Source organism: Saccopteryx leptura, chromosome 5, assembly GCF_036850995.1.
Source record: "Saccopteryx leptura isolate mSacLep1 chromosome 5, mSacLep1_pri_phased_curated, whole genome shotgun sequence".
Classification (NCBI taxonomy): domain Eukaryota; kingdom Metazoa; phylum Chordata; class Mammalia; order Chiroptera; family Emballonuridae; genus Saccopteryx; species Saccopteryx leptura.
Window position 1 is genome coordinate 212,364,715 of NC_089507.1, and position 12,929 is coordinate 212,377,643.

Here is a 12,929-nt window from a genome sequence, read left to right on the forward strand (position 1 = left end):
TCTTTCTTTTTAACTATTCTGGTATTTAAGTAGCAGCATCGTGCTATGGCTTTAATTTGCATTCCTTAAAGGCATTTTCTATTCTTCTATTTCTCTTATACCCATATCCAATCTGTTAGCAAATTCTTTCAGCTCCATCTTCATGACATGCCCAATGTTCAGGGACTTTCACCGTCTCTACTGCTAACACTGTGGTTCATGCAACCATCCTTTTTTACCCATGTTATTAGAATAGTCTCCTAACAGGAGTGTCTGTCTGGATCCTTTGGGCTCCTTGAACTTGTCTTTGCCCCTAAGCTCTATTTCCCCCAGGGTAGCCATAAGGATGCTCTTCAAACAGAAGTAGATCATGTCACTCCTCTTCTCAAAAGCCTTTAATGGCTTCCCATCCTACTCAGAATAAAAATCAAAGTACATTCACGTGCTGCATAGCGGTATTTCAGTCAGTGATGGACCGTAAGGACAACGGTGGTCCCATAAGATTACAATGAAGCTGAAACTTTTCTGTTGCCTAATGACTTATCATAGCCATCATCATATGGTAGGGTACCGCATTACTCATGTGTTAGTGGTGATCCTGGTGTAGACACACCTGTGGCACTGCCAGTCTATAAAAGGACAGCACACATAATTAGGTTCAGTGTATAATGCTTGCTAATGATAAGAAACAACTATGTTAGAAAAAAAAATGAGAAGGATAAAAATATATATAAAAAGAAAAAAATAGAAAAATAAAAAAGAAAGAAACAACTATGTTACTGGTTTACATATTTGCTAGATTATACACAGCTCACAAAAATTAGGGGATATTTTATTGCTTCATATTCATTTTTGAAATATTCTTTAATTTTTGTGAGCCATATAGGTTTTATTATTCAGCATGTACTCATTCTATTTTAAAAAAATTTGTTATACATTATGCTGTGTTATGTTGGCAGCCGCCTTATATATCTTGTGTTGATTGCATCTCTTGGTGGCGTCATTTCTCTTGTGCTTGATCTCATGTGTTGTCATCACGGCCTCTAAGCATACAGAATCCACTGCTACTGTTGCCAATAAGAGGCCACATCAAGGGGCTAACCTAGAAATAAAATTCAAAGTGATTAAGGCCTATGAACGTGGAAAACCCAGGGAGGGTTGTCGCCCACCAGCCAGCCATGTCCCATTGCACCAGAGCTACCACCTTGAAGAACAAGAACAAAGGGATGGAAGCTGCTAATGAACCTGCTTCACTGAAGACAATGAGACCGACTACAGTCAGACACGGAGAAACTTCTAATGACCCGGACTGAAGACCAGACGAGAACCGTATCCCTCTGGGCACCAGGACGATCACAGCCAAAGCAAAACGTTTGTTTGCAATGTGGAAAGGAAGGGCTGGACCTGACTCTGATATTAAATTTACTGCTAGCTCTGGGTAGTTTAAATTATTCAAGAGTCCCTTGTCGTTACATAACGTGAGAGTGAGCGGGGAGTCTGCGAGCGCTGTTGTGAGGCAGCCGGAAAATATTTGGAAACTCTAGATAAGCTGGTTGTGGAGGAACACTGCTTGCCAGTGTTCAGTAGAAAACTCCCTATTCTGTAAACAGTGCCTGAGAGAACTTTTAGCTACAAGGAGGCCAAATCAATGCCAGGCTTCAAGGCTTTTAAAGACTAGATACCAGTGTTGCTAGGGGGCAATGAAACCCTTTTGTGACCCGGCACAGAGAGAACCCCTGGACCTTCCCATGTATCAGAAAGCACACACAGCCAGTATCCTACAGGACCAATGAGAAGTCATGGATGATCCGGCTCCTCTTTCAAGATGTCCTCCTGAATTGCTAAGCCAGACAAATGGAGAAATACTGTTTGGAGAATGACATACCTTTCAAGATTTTGTTGATAATGCTCCCAGACAACCTCCTTTATTGGTGATCTTCATCCAATATTAAAGTGGTATTTCTCCCTCCAAATACCGCTTCTTTGGTCCAAGCAATGGATCGAGGAGTTATAGCAGCTTTTGAGGCCTACTACCTGAGGAGGCCCTGTGCCCGGGCTATTGCTGTAACTGAGGACGACCCTGAGAGGACACTGAGGCTGTTCTGGAAGGGTCACACCATCTATGACTGTGTCAAGACTGGGGCATGGGCTTGGGATGATGTCACCAAGGACTGGATGAATGGCATCTGGAAGAAGACGCCCAAGAGGCTCATCCACAACTTCAGAGGATTTTCCAAGGACGAGGAGGCTGCAGAAATCAACAAGGCTGTGATTGACAAGGCAAAGCACTGCACCTGGGCGTGGATGAGACCGACACTGAGGTGCCCCTGGGGGGGGGGGGGGTCCTGAGGAACTGACTGGAGATGGCAATGGAGCAGGAGTGCGGAGCTGAAGAAGAGGCAAGAGAAAGGGGAGCTGTGGGAGAAGAAAAAGGAGAAGAACCCACAATAACATCCACAGCAAGGGGTTCAGCTGAAGCTGCTGCAAACCTCAACAAGATCCCTACAATGTTCGAAAGCATGGAGCCCGGTACTGAAAGATTCTCACGAATAGAGAGGAATGTTCATGGTGCACTATCTGCTGACAAGCAAACTGATGAAGAAAGATAAAAACCAAGCTAACTACCACGGATACAGTTCTGAGAAGAGAGATGCCTCCTCAGGAAGAACTCAGGCACGTGCTTCCGGGGCTCCCGGGAAGGCACTGGCGTCATGGAAGACAACAGCTCCACAGGGGTCGCTGTCTCTGACCCCTTCCAGTGATATGAGCCCTGGCCAGGTAGCTCAGTGGGTTAAAATGTGCTGATACACCCAGGCTGTGGGTTTGATCCCCAGTCAGGACCCAGACAAGAATCTATCAGTGAATGCACAAATAAGGGGAGCAACAAGTGGATGTTTCTCTCCTTCTCTCTCTCCCCCTACTTCCTCTCTCTCTTTAAAATCAATACATTGAATTTTTTTTAAATAGAGAAAACAGTGATATTGATGATCCTAAAATGTATAAGCCCTAGGCTTATGTGTGTGTTTGTGCCTTAGTTTTTAAAAAAAAATTTATTGATTGATTTTAAAGAGAAGAGAGAGAAATAAGAGGGAGGAAGGAACAGGAAGTATCAACTCCCATGTGTGCCTTGACCGGGCAAGCCCAGGGTTTCCAACCAGTGACCTCAGCATTCCAGGTTGATGCTTTATCCACTGTGCCACCGCAGGTCACGCAGGGTGCCTTAGTTTTTAAACCAAAAAGTAAAATTTTAAGTAAAAAGCTTCCAAATTTTAAAAGTAGAAAAAAGTTTATAGAATAAGAATATAAAAGTATTTTCATCCAGCTGTGCAACATGTTTGTGTTTTAAGCTAAGTATTATGACATAAGAGTCTAAAAAATTCTAAAAGTTTATAAAGTAAAAATGTTTTGGTAAACTGGTTTATAGAAAAAAATATTTTGTATAAATTCAGTGTAGCCTGTGGACAGTGTTTGTGAAGGTTACAGACCATAGCATATAGTACAGTCCAAGGCTCTCACTGTCACTCACTGTCACTCACCACTCACCCAGGGCCACTTCCAGTCCCCAAGTTCCATTTGTGGTAAGTGCCTTGTTATCGTTTATACTGTATTTTTGGTACAAAATGAGGTATTTATCATATTCCGTTTCTATGCTTAGATATGTTCAGACATACCGGTACTTACCATTGTGGTACAGTTGCCTACAGTGTTCAGGATAGTGACATACTGCACAGGTGTATAGCCTAGGACAGTGGTCCCCAACCTTTTTTGGGCCATGAACTGGTTTAATGTCAAAAAATATTTTCACGGACCGGCCTTTAGGATGGGACAGATAAATGTATCACGTGACCGAGACAAGTGTCAAGAGTGAGTCTTAGACGGATGTAACAGAGGGAATCTGGTCATTTTTTAAAAATAAAACATCGTTCAGACTTAAATATAAATAAAACAGAAATAATGTAAGTTATTCTTTCTCTGCAGACAGGTACCAAATGTGGATCGGTACTGGTCTGTGACCCAGGGGTTGGGGACCACTGGCCTAGGGGCAGTAACCTAGGTGTGTAGTAGGCTATACCATCTAGGTTTGTGTAAGTGCGCTTTAGGATTGCACAGGGACAAAATCGCCTAACATCGCATTTCTCAGAACATGTCTCTGTCGTTAAGCAACGTGTGACTGTAGCTTATAATTGACCTGCCAGGCCCTGCGTGATTGGTCTCCTGTTACTTCTCCCTGCTTTGCCCACAGCGCTCCGGATGACCGGGCCTCCTTGTTGTGCGTCAGACAAACCAAGCTCACTCCGCAGGACTTCTGCACTTGTTCTGTCTACCTGGATGAGACTGTCCTTGTCGCAGCCATCTGATGGTCCATCTTCTCACTTCCTTCACCTTTCTGCTCCACTATTGTATATTCCAGAGGTCTACCCTCTATAGGACAGCGGCTCACCTGGTACTCTTTATTCCTTTATTATTATCCCCTGCCTCCTTCATTTTTCTACCTAGCACTTCTTATCACCGACACTTAAAAAATTTACTTGTTTACTGCCCGTCTCTCCCCATAGACAGTAAATTCTATGAGGACAGGGACTTTTTGTTCACTGCTAATAGTCCCTGCTCCTAGAATGGTGTCTCAACCATAGTAGATACTCAGTGGCTATTGCTGAATAACTTCATGATAAATTGACAAATTATGGTAAGCCCCTAGAGCAACAATGCCAAGATACTGAAAAGCCACATCACATAAGGAACCCTTGAAGGAATCAGAGGTGTTTAACCTTAGAGAAGATTTAGGGAACAGGATGGTTGTCTCAAAAACATGCAGGGCTGTCACATGTGGTTTTGGAGGGCAGAACGTGGACCTGACCTGCTTGGATACTTCCAGTGATGGGGAGTTGACTACGGTGTAAAGCAGACAGTTCCAATATAGGATTGCTCTGTTAGAAAGTGGTATTGAACTAACACTTATTACTCTATGCTTCCTCTTTTTCATTAACCTGTTCTCTGGAGTTCCACAGACCAAACCTCATCTCCTCTTCCTCTGTAACTGTATGAAATGAGACACTAAGACGTATGCTTAAGGAGATGTAAAGAAAATGACAGAACTTGTGCTTTGCAGAAAGGAATACACAGACTGACAGGTGGCAGGCTCAAACATTTTAAAGGTCTTGTTGTTTGCTTTGGTGTGAAGGGGTTGCAAGCTTGTGAGAGGAAAGAGAAAGAAGGGGGATGAGTTGATGGCTAGGAAGAGGAATCTTGGGGAAAAGAAGAGAAATTGCTAAAAAGGAATTCGACTAAGTTCCTGTTGTAGAGGCTATGATGAACCTTTCACTAGGCTTTTCATTGGTCATCAGTAAACTCTCCCTGCATTGCAGACTTGGATCTGTTTTTTGTTTGTTTGTTGTTGTTGTTTTTGTGGGGATTGGGGGGAGGGATAGGTAGGAGTCCTGATATGGTGAATGTGGAGCAAGACTAAGGCTACTCATGAGAGGCGTGTCATATGCAGGGACACAGACTTGAGTCTTTTGGTTGTTTTTTTTTTAAAGATTTTATTCATTATAGAGAGGGGAGAGGGAGAGAGAGAGAGAGAGAAGAGAGAGACAGAGAGAGACAGAGAGAGAAGGGGGAGAAGCAGGAAGCATCAACTCCCATATGTGCCTTGACCAGGCAAGCCCAGGGTTTTGAACCGGCAACCTCAGCATTTCCAGGTTGATGCTTTATCCACTGCGCCGCCACAGGTCAGGCCAGACTTGAGTCTTTCAGAGAGACAAAGGGATTGGCCCTGGCCGATGGCTCCGTGGACATACAAAGGGATGTTAGAGGAAGAACAGTTTTGGTTTCTGCACACTGGAAACGAGAATAATGTCTGTCCTTGTTTCCTAAGAAATTTGGGGATCAAACTTTTTATTATTCTTATTTGTATATATTTGATCTTTCCACGTAAATGATGAGCTTCTCAAGAAAAATCCTGTCTTCGTTATTCTGTATCTTCCAAAGTACACAATATAAAACCTTGTATATGGAAGCTAGTCATAAACATAGACTGAATGAGTAAACTGATGGTAAGAAACACAGTGAACATTTAGGGTTTGGTTTTTGGTTTCCCAATATCTGAAATCTCCTCCTCTGTGTGAACTGTGATGAGGACAGGGTCCCACATCCCATGAGAGAAGCAAAGACACCTGAAGTGTCCCTCCTCAGCCCCCCGTGCAGCAAAGGCAAAAGTGACGTGATATAGAGTTGGTCATTTGAATGCTCCCACCAGGACTTTGAATCTTTTTTTTTTAATTTAGAAGTTAAATTTAATGGGATGACATTGATCAATAAGAATACATGAGTTTGCCTGACCAGACGGTGGCGCAGTGCATAGAGCATCGGACTGGGACGCAGAGGACCCAGTTTCAAAACCCCGAGGTTGCCAGCTTGAGCGTGGGCTCATCTGGGTTGAGCAAGGCTCACCAGCCTCGATCCAAGGTCGCTGGCTCGAGCAAGGGGTCACTCCATCTGCTGTAGCCCCCTCGCCCCCCGTCAAGGCAAAACCAAGTTTTATTTCATTGGTGAACATGCACAATACAAAAGGCTGAAAGTACCAGAGTATCTGCATGGTCCCTGACCCCCTCATTTTTGTGAGCAGCGTAGTGAACAACAGAAGAGAAGGAACAGGTTTGAGGAGAAAGATATGGAGTTTATTTTGAGCATGTTGACTATAAAATGTCTGTAAAATGTTAAGGTAGAGATGATTTTCTGGAATCAATGCATATGGGGAGGTCTGGAGGTCAATGGCCAGTGCTGCACAGGGCGGGGCAAAAGTAGGTTTACAGTTATTTGTATGGAAAATAATACAATCATTCATAAATAATAATATAAGAATAAACTCTGTGTTCTGCCTACTCACAACTAGAAACCCACTTTTGCCCCACCCTGTATTTATTGAGAATCCATATATTGTATATATTCTTCTTTTAGTATGAATAAAGCCTCTGAGGTACATATTGTTTTTATTATACCGTTTTTGCGTATTTCATCATACCCTTTGTTCATGGTGAAACTGAGACTTGAAGAAGTTAGAATGAATGCCTGGCTCAAAGCAGTAAAACTCAAGTCTGTCTAAATGACAAAACACATGGTCTCAAAGACAAGATTATATTGCTTTCTCACAGAAATCGCCGCAGATGGTATTTGAAACCATGCAAGTTAGGTCACCCAGAAGGAGACCGTTTCAAGGGGAACAGAAGGAGCCCCAAAATGGACTTCTGAGAAAGCTAAAATTTCCAAGGTGAAGGGAGTGAGGTGACATAGGCAAAGGGACTGAATGGTTTCTAAAAATTAGAAGTATGGCATTTCAGAAGTTGGGGTAAAAGGAGTTCTAGTCCACAAAGTGAAATGTGCGGATACCATGGAGGATGGAGGTTCCGCCGCCGGAAGTCGCGGATGACCTGGGAGCAGGTCGGAGAGGTGAGATTGCAGAGCTTGGAGAGTACTCGGGACGCACGGAAAGAGAAGCAAAGAGCACAGCGTAGTTTTCTAGAAGTTTTGCAAAGTAGAGGAAATAATAATGCCTTATACATAAGTAAGAAATTTATTACTATAAATTAATTTATTAATATAACTTATTAATTGATTGATTCATTAATAGCTCCTTGCTCCCATATTACTTGGATTTTATACTTTTGTCATGTCTCTGGTTATTTCTACCTCCTTCCTGTCATTGTCCCTTCCCACGTCTGACACACCTGGAAGCACTGAACATTATTTATTTTAGTTGTGGATGACTTGTTTTATTTGGTTATGTGATTGATTCTCTCCACCTTTGGAGGATGGGCCATAGACCATACCACCACTACCACAACTCCATCATCTGTCTTCCACAGAGATGGAGAAACAAGCATTTACGTCTCAGACCAGTTCAGCAAAGTATGCAAGTTCTTAGGTTCTTAGTAGACCAAGTGCGCTGTCTGCCTGGCCTTCTTCCTTGTCCTCCCCTAAACTCTTTGTGGGCAGGTCCGGGAGAAGCACGCGGCCACTCCACACCTCCTGGGATACACGGTCCCGGGTGGGAATCTGTTTGGTTTTTCAGTGAGCTGAGATCTTCCCTTGTCAGCCCCCCACCAGGCCGGCTCTTTTCCAGAGCAGACTGGAGAGGAATTAACGCTGCCGTCCACCCGTGCACAGGAAGATGCCTACAGCCACACCAGTGATGATGAAACTGCCCACCAGGATGCCCAGAACCAGCGAAGTGTACGAGCGGCCTGTTTGGCTCCCTGGAGAACATGCAAAGAGTTAGCCTGAAGAACAAACTGCCAGGAATCCATGCTTAGAGTCAAACCCCAAGGGTTTTCTGCTCCAAAGAAAGGGGTGAGTTCACCAAGTGACTTAAGCTGTGTGTACTCTGTCCCAAACCCCCAGCCCTGGGCCTCCTGTTGCTCAAGGTATACATCCTTCAGGTCCATCTATTTGCCCGGAACCCACCCAACACTCAGGCCCATAGCCCATCCCAGCATACCTTTCAAGTTTTTCGTGGTGCTGTAATCCTTCAGGTACTGCACACAGGTGTTCTGCAGGAAATCCTGCAGTTCATACCGAGTCCGGTTGTAGGCATTGAGCTGCTGCAAGGTGTAGGAGACCACTCTGGAATGGGCCTGGGTTTCTGCGACCCACGAGGCCTTCGCTGGCTGGAAACTCACAAACGAGCTCCCATTCACAGCCACTTCAAAGAAGGCATGGGCTCCAGAGCCCTCAGAAGGCAGCTCACAGCCCAGGAAGCAGCTAATGGTCAGAGGAACTGTGGATGAGGGATTCAGGGTCAACAGGCTGGGTGGAGAGGGTGCCGGGTGTGGGGGATGTCTACCAGGGGGAAGAACTTTCAGGGTTCCGTGTGGGCCTATCCCGAGGTCATGCTAGCAGGAAGAGGGCCGGTCGGAAAGCCCATGGACTAGGACATCGACTCCTCTCCAGCATCGAGCTCCTACCCAGCGATCAGCAAATCCTGCTACGGGGCTCCACTGGGTTCCTGAGAGCCGCCTACCCACACAAGACCACGCCCACAGTGCCACGCCCATCCATAAGACCCCTCTCCAAGGGTTCCCCCCCATAAGGCCCCACCCTACCCAGGATATGTTCGCCCTGGTTCAGGTGCACGAGCCACTCACAGGCCAAGGTCCGCTCGTGGTGCACCAGCCGCACCAGGCTATGGAAGTCCTCCAGGTAGGCCTGCACGCTTTTCTTTGTGAGCTCCCAGCTCTTGGGCTCCTGCAAGGCATACAGCTGGAGGATCGTGATGTTGGAGTCCTGGCTTTCCAGCGAGTGCGTCAGCAGCCCCCCCAGCGACGCGTTGCCTTGATGCGAAACGTGCTGGGGGTCTGGGAAGTAGGAGATCTGGAGCAAGTAGAAGTTCTGAGGGCCTGGGGGCAGAGGTCAGCGCCGCATTGGTCCCTGGCTGGCTTGGGACGGGGCTGGCCTGGGATGGTCAGCGTGTAGCTGGAGATAATACCCCCCTACCCCCTACCCAGATCCCGACCGCCCACCTTCTCGGCCCCTCATAAACTATAATGTGTCCTCCTATCCTTCCTCCCATGTAATGCCCACAGGAACCCTGCCAGGAGAGTGGGACAGGATTTATTATTTTTGCTTTACAAATGAGGAAACTGAGGCCAGAAGAGAAGCCACTTGCCCCAGGGTAACCCAGCCAGTGGAAGAACCCCTCTGATCTTTCTCTCTTTCACCCCTTCCTCCCCCCATTTCCAGTGAGTCAGCAATTCCTGACCTTCAATGCAGAATCCCAATTCTGCCTCCTCCGCCACCTCCCTCCTTCAGGCCTCCTCCACGGGTTCTCGTCTGGACTGGGCTGGTAACTTCCTCATGCACCTGCCCTCGTTTTTCAATTTCACCCCTTTTACTCTGACCCAGAAATAAGATTATGTCCTTCTGCTTAAAATCCTCTAGTGGATACGCTCCTCTATCAATAATAATAATAATAGTTATTGGGCATGTTATGACCTGGGCACTGCACTTGACACACAGCATTATGTCATTTGTGTCTTCCTCGCATTAAGATAATGCAGTAGCTACTATTATTAACCTCAGTCCATTTGGGAAGTAGGCTAACATAATATAGCAGGGCCAAGGTTTGAATGCAAGCGGTCTGAGCCTCGCACTTTTAGCCACCCAGCGATACTGACTCCCCGTAGGCTGTCTGTTCACAGAATTGAGTTCAAAGTCTTTAGCACAGCATTCAAGGCTGCTGGGGACCAGGCCCCTGCTGCCTTTTTTAGCTTCTTCCCAGTGCTTAGATGTACCACAATCCTTGGAGTTCCTCACGCTGCCTTCTGGCTGACATGTAAATAGCAGGTCAGGGTTGCTCTGCCTCCTGGCAAACCTCTATTCATGCTTCAAAAACCCAGCTTGGTTGTTCTCTCCTTAGAGTTTTCCTGATGCTTCTCTTTACCCTCCCAGACTCAGTGGAGCTGTGTCAGTGGTCCCAGATTCTATGGAACTGTCTGCAAACACACAGGCTACACTGGGCTCCTTTAGGCTCTAGAATCATGTCTGGTTATCTCTGCCTCCTACACCAAGTAAGGGGCTGGCACAGAGTTGGTGCTCAGTTGGTGTCCGAGGAGGGAATGCGTCTGGGGTTGCAAATCTGTGCGTGTGGGCGTGTCGTGACCACGTCTGCATTTGAGAAGTGCTCTGTGTCTGCAGGTGTAAGTTCATCTGTGTGGGTAACCCCAGGCAGGTTCTTAACTGCAGTGAGCCCAGTCTCCTCCTCTGTGAAATGGAGATGATAATATTCCATACTGTAGAGTGGGGGTTAAATGAGTCATTACACGCATTAACCGCACTGAGCGCTCACTGAATACTAGCTCTCAGAGGGGCAGACTGAAGCCATGGAGTTCTCCCACTGGCCACAGCTCCTTTCTCCCAGCTTCGCCTCCCCAACTGCCCGGTGTCTTCCTTCACCTCCTCTACTCCCCTTTTCTGCCTCTCATATCTCAGCCCCAGTCTTTCCCCAAGTCTTCCCTCTGTTTTCCAATCCTTTCCTTCTCTCATCTCATCTCTGGGTGTCTTCCCATCTCCCCTGGACTCACCCCCATCCACCATCACCGTCAGCTCCCCTGTCCAGACTTCACCCCATCTCTCCCCTCTCCCTGAGGTCGCTTCTACCCATCACTTTCCCATCTTTCCAGCCCTGTGCCCCCCCCACGCCGGCCTCCACCATCTCCCCCTTCCCACGTGCCGAACTGTACTTCCTCACCTGGCTTTGGGACACAGAACCAGTCCCCGGGACCCTGCCTACCTTCTAGAGAGATCCTGCCGACTACAGACACAGACACTGGGGGGGGGGGGTAAGCTCTCCTCTAGTCTTGCTGACATGCCTAGACAGGCTGAGAGTCTCCAGAACCATCCGGGGGGCAGGAGATGTGCCCCCCACTCACCATCTGAGGCGTCCTGGCTGCAAAGGGTCCCGCCGGACAGGAGCAGCAGCAGCAGCAGTGGCAGCAATGTTGTCAACATCCTGGGGCTGAGGATCTCGTCCTCCACCTGGGCTCCTGGCTCTGGCGGGCTGGGGGCTCCCAGTGACTGCAGCCTCGGGGAATAGGGGCTGCCTGGGAGGGGAGGAGGCTGACGGCGGAGGCTGGAAGGTGGCCAGGGGATGGGAGGAGGAAGAGGGCGTCAGGCTTATAAAGTGTTATTTCTACCGTCTCATTTCCTACTAGGGGGCCGGCCTCCCCTCTCGCCCGCCCCCTGCCCCGCCCTGCATCTCACCCTCCTGCCAGGACCTGCCTTTTCCCTGAGCCGCTTTTGAGGAAAAGGGAGAGGCGGCAAGGGGGGAGCAGGGACTTTAAGAGGTCTGATCTCGCTTATCCAGGGGGCGGGTATCTGTTGTCAACTTAGAGCAGACGTGTAGGGACTGGCAGGTTATTAATAGGAAACTGACCGAGGCGCGCAGAGGTTCAGGGACTGGCCCAAAGTTTATGCCTCATGGTGGTGACAGATCAGGGATTAGAATTCAGTTTTCCTGTGTGCTGGCTACATTTTATAAGAAGTTGAAGGAAACAGTAATTACACAATCAGGGATCTTGCACTCAGAAATAGTCACAAAATGAGTATAGAGCAGCTCACTGCAACATCAGTTGTTTGTAATAGGAGAAACTTATGACCAATCTAAATCTCAATAGAGGATTGCTTACTTAAAGCAATAGTTTTCCAACTGAGGTCATGCTCTTAGTGGGCAATGAAAGCAATGAAAACGAACAGAATAAACAATTTCAGTGCAGCACCCTTCATATAGTTAAGCATTATTTCATGAAATGATTGTTTGGTTGTATATGTGTGTTTTAGTTTTGTGCATGTATATTGTTTTTAAATAATTTTATTTTTTTTGTTGTTTTGTTTTTATTTTTTTTATTTTATTTTTTGTATTTTTCTGAAGCTGGAAATGGGGAGAGACAGTCAGACAGACTCCCGCATGCGCCCGACCGGGATCCACCCGGCACGCCCACCAGGGGCGACGCTCTGCCCACCAGGGGGCGATGCTCTGCCCCTCCGGGGCGTCGCTCTGCCGCGACCAGAGCCACTCCAGCGCCTGGGGCAGAGGCCAAGGAGCCATCCCCAGCGCCCGGGCCATCTTTGCTCCAATGGAGCCCTGGCTGCGGGAGGGGAAGAGAGAGACAGAGAGGAAGGAAGGGGGGGGAGAAGCAGATGGGCGCTTCTCCTGTGTGCCCTGGCCGGGAATCGAACCCGGGTCCCCCGCACGCCAGGCCGACGCTCTACCGCTGAGCCAACCGGCCAGGGCCAATAATTTTATTTTTAAAAAATTTTTATTCACTGATTTCAGTGAAAGAGAAAGGGAGAGAGAGAGACAGGAACATCAATCTCTTCCTGTATGTGCCCTGACCGGGGATCGAACCAGCGACCTCTGTGCTTTGGAACAATGTTCCAACCAACTGAGCTTTCTGGCC

General features: G+C 47.3%; 1 protein-coding gene across 3 annotated transcripts; it reads right to left on the bottom strand.

Annotated features, from left to right (window-relative positions):
* Positions 1 to 842: 842 nt before the first annotated feature.
* On the bottom strand, positions 843 to 11,731 carry PROCR (protein C receptor). 3 transcript variants are annotated; one of them, XM_066384006.1, is made up of 4 exons: positions 11,403 to 11,731; positions 9,120 to 9,371; positions 8,474 to 8,752; positions 843 to 1,081 (listed from the first exon to the last, which is right to left on the bottom strand). In XM_066384006.1, the coding sequence occupies exons 1-4, from the start codon at positions 11,479 to 11,481 to the stop codon at positions 1,077 to 1,079; spliced, it is 615 nt and encodes a 204-aa protein (XP_066240103.1). In that variant the 5' UTR covers positions 11,482 to 11,731; the 3' UTR covers positions 843 to 1,076. The 3 variants fall into 3 exon arrangements, with proteins under 3 accessions (XP_066240103.1, XP_066240101.1, XP_066240100.1); XM_066384004.1 differs by lacking the exon at positions 843 to 1,081 and adding an exon at positions 6,287 to 8,231 and having other exon boundaries at positions 9,120 to 9,345; positions 11,403 to 11,728; XM_066384003.1 differs by lacking the exon at positions 843 to 1,081 and adding an exon at positions 6,287 to 8,231 and having other exon boundaries at positions 11,403 to 11,720.
* Between the last annotated feature and the right edge of the window lie 1,198 nt (positions 11,732 to 12,929).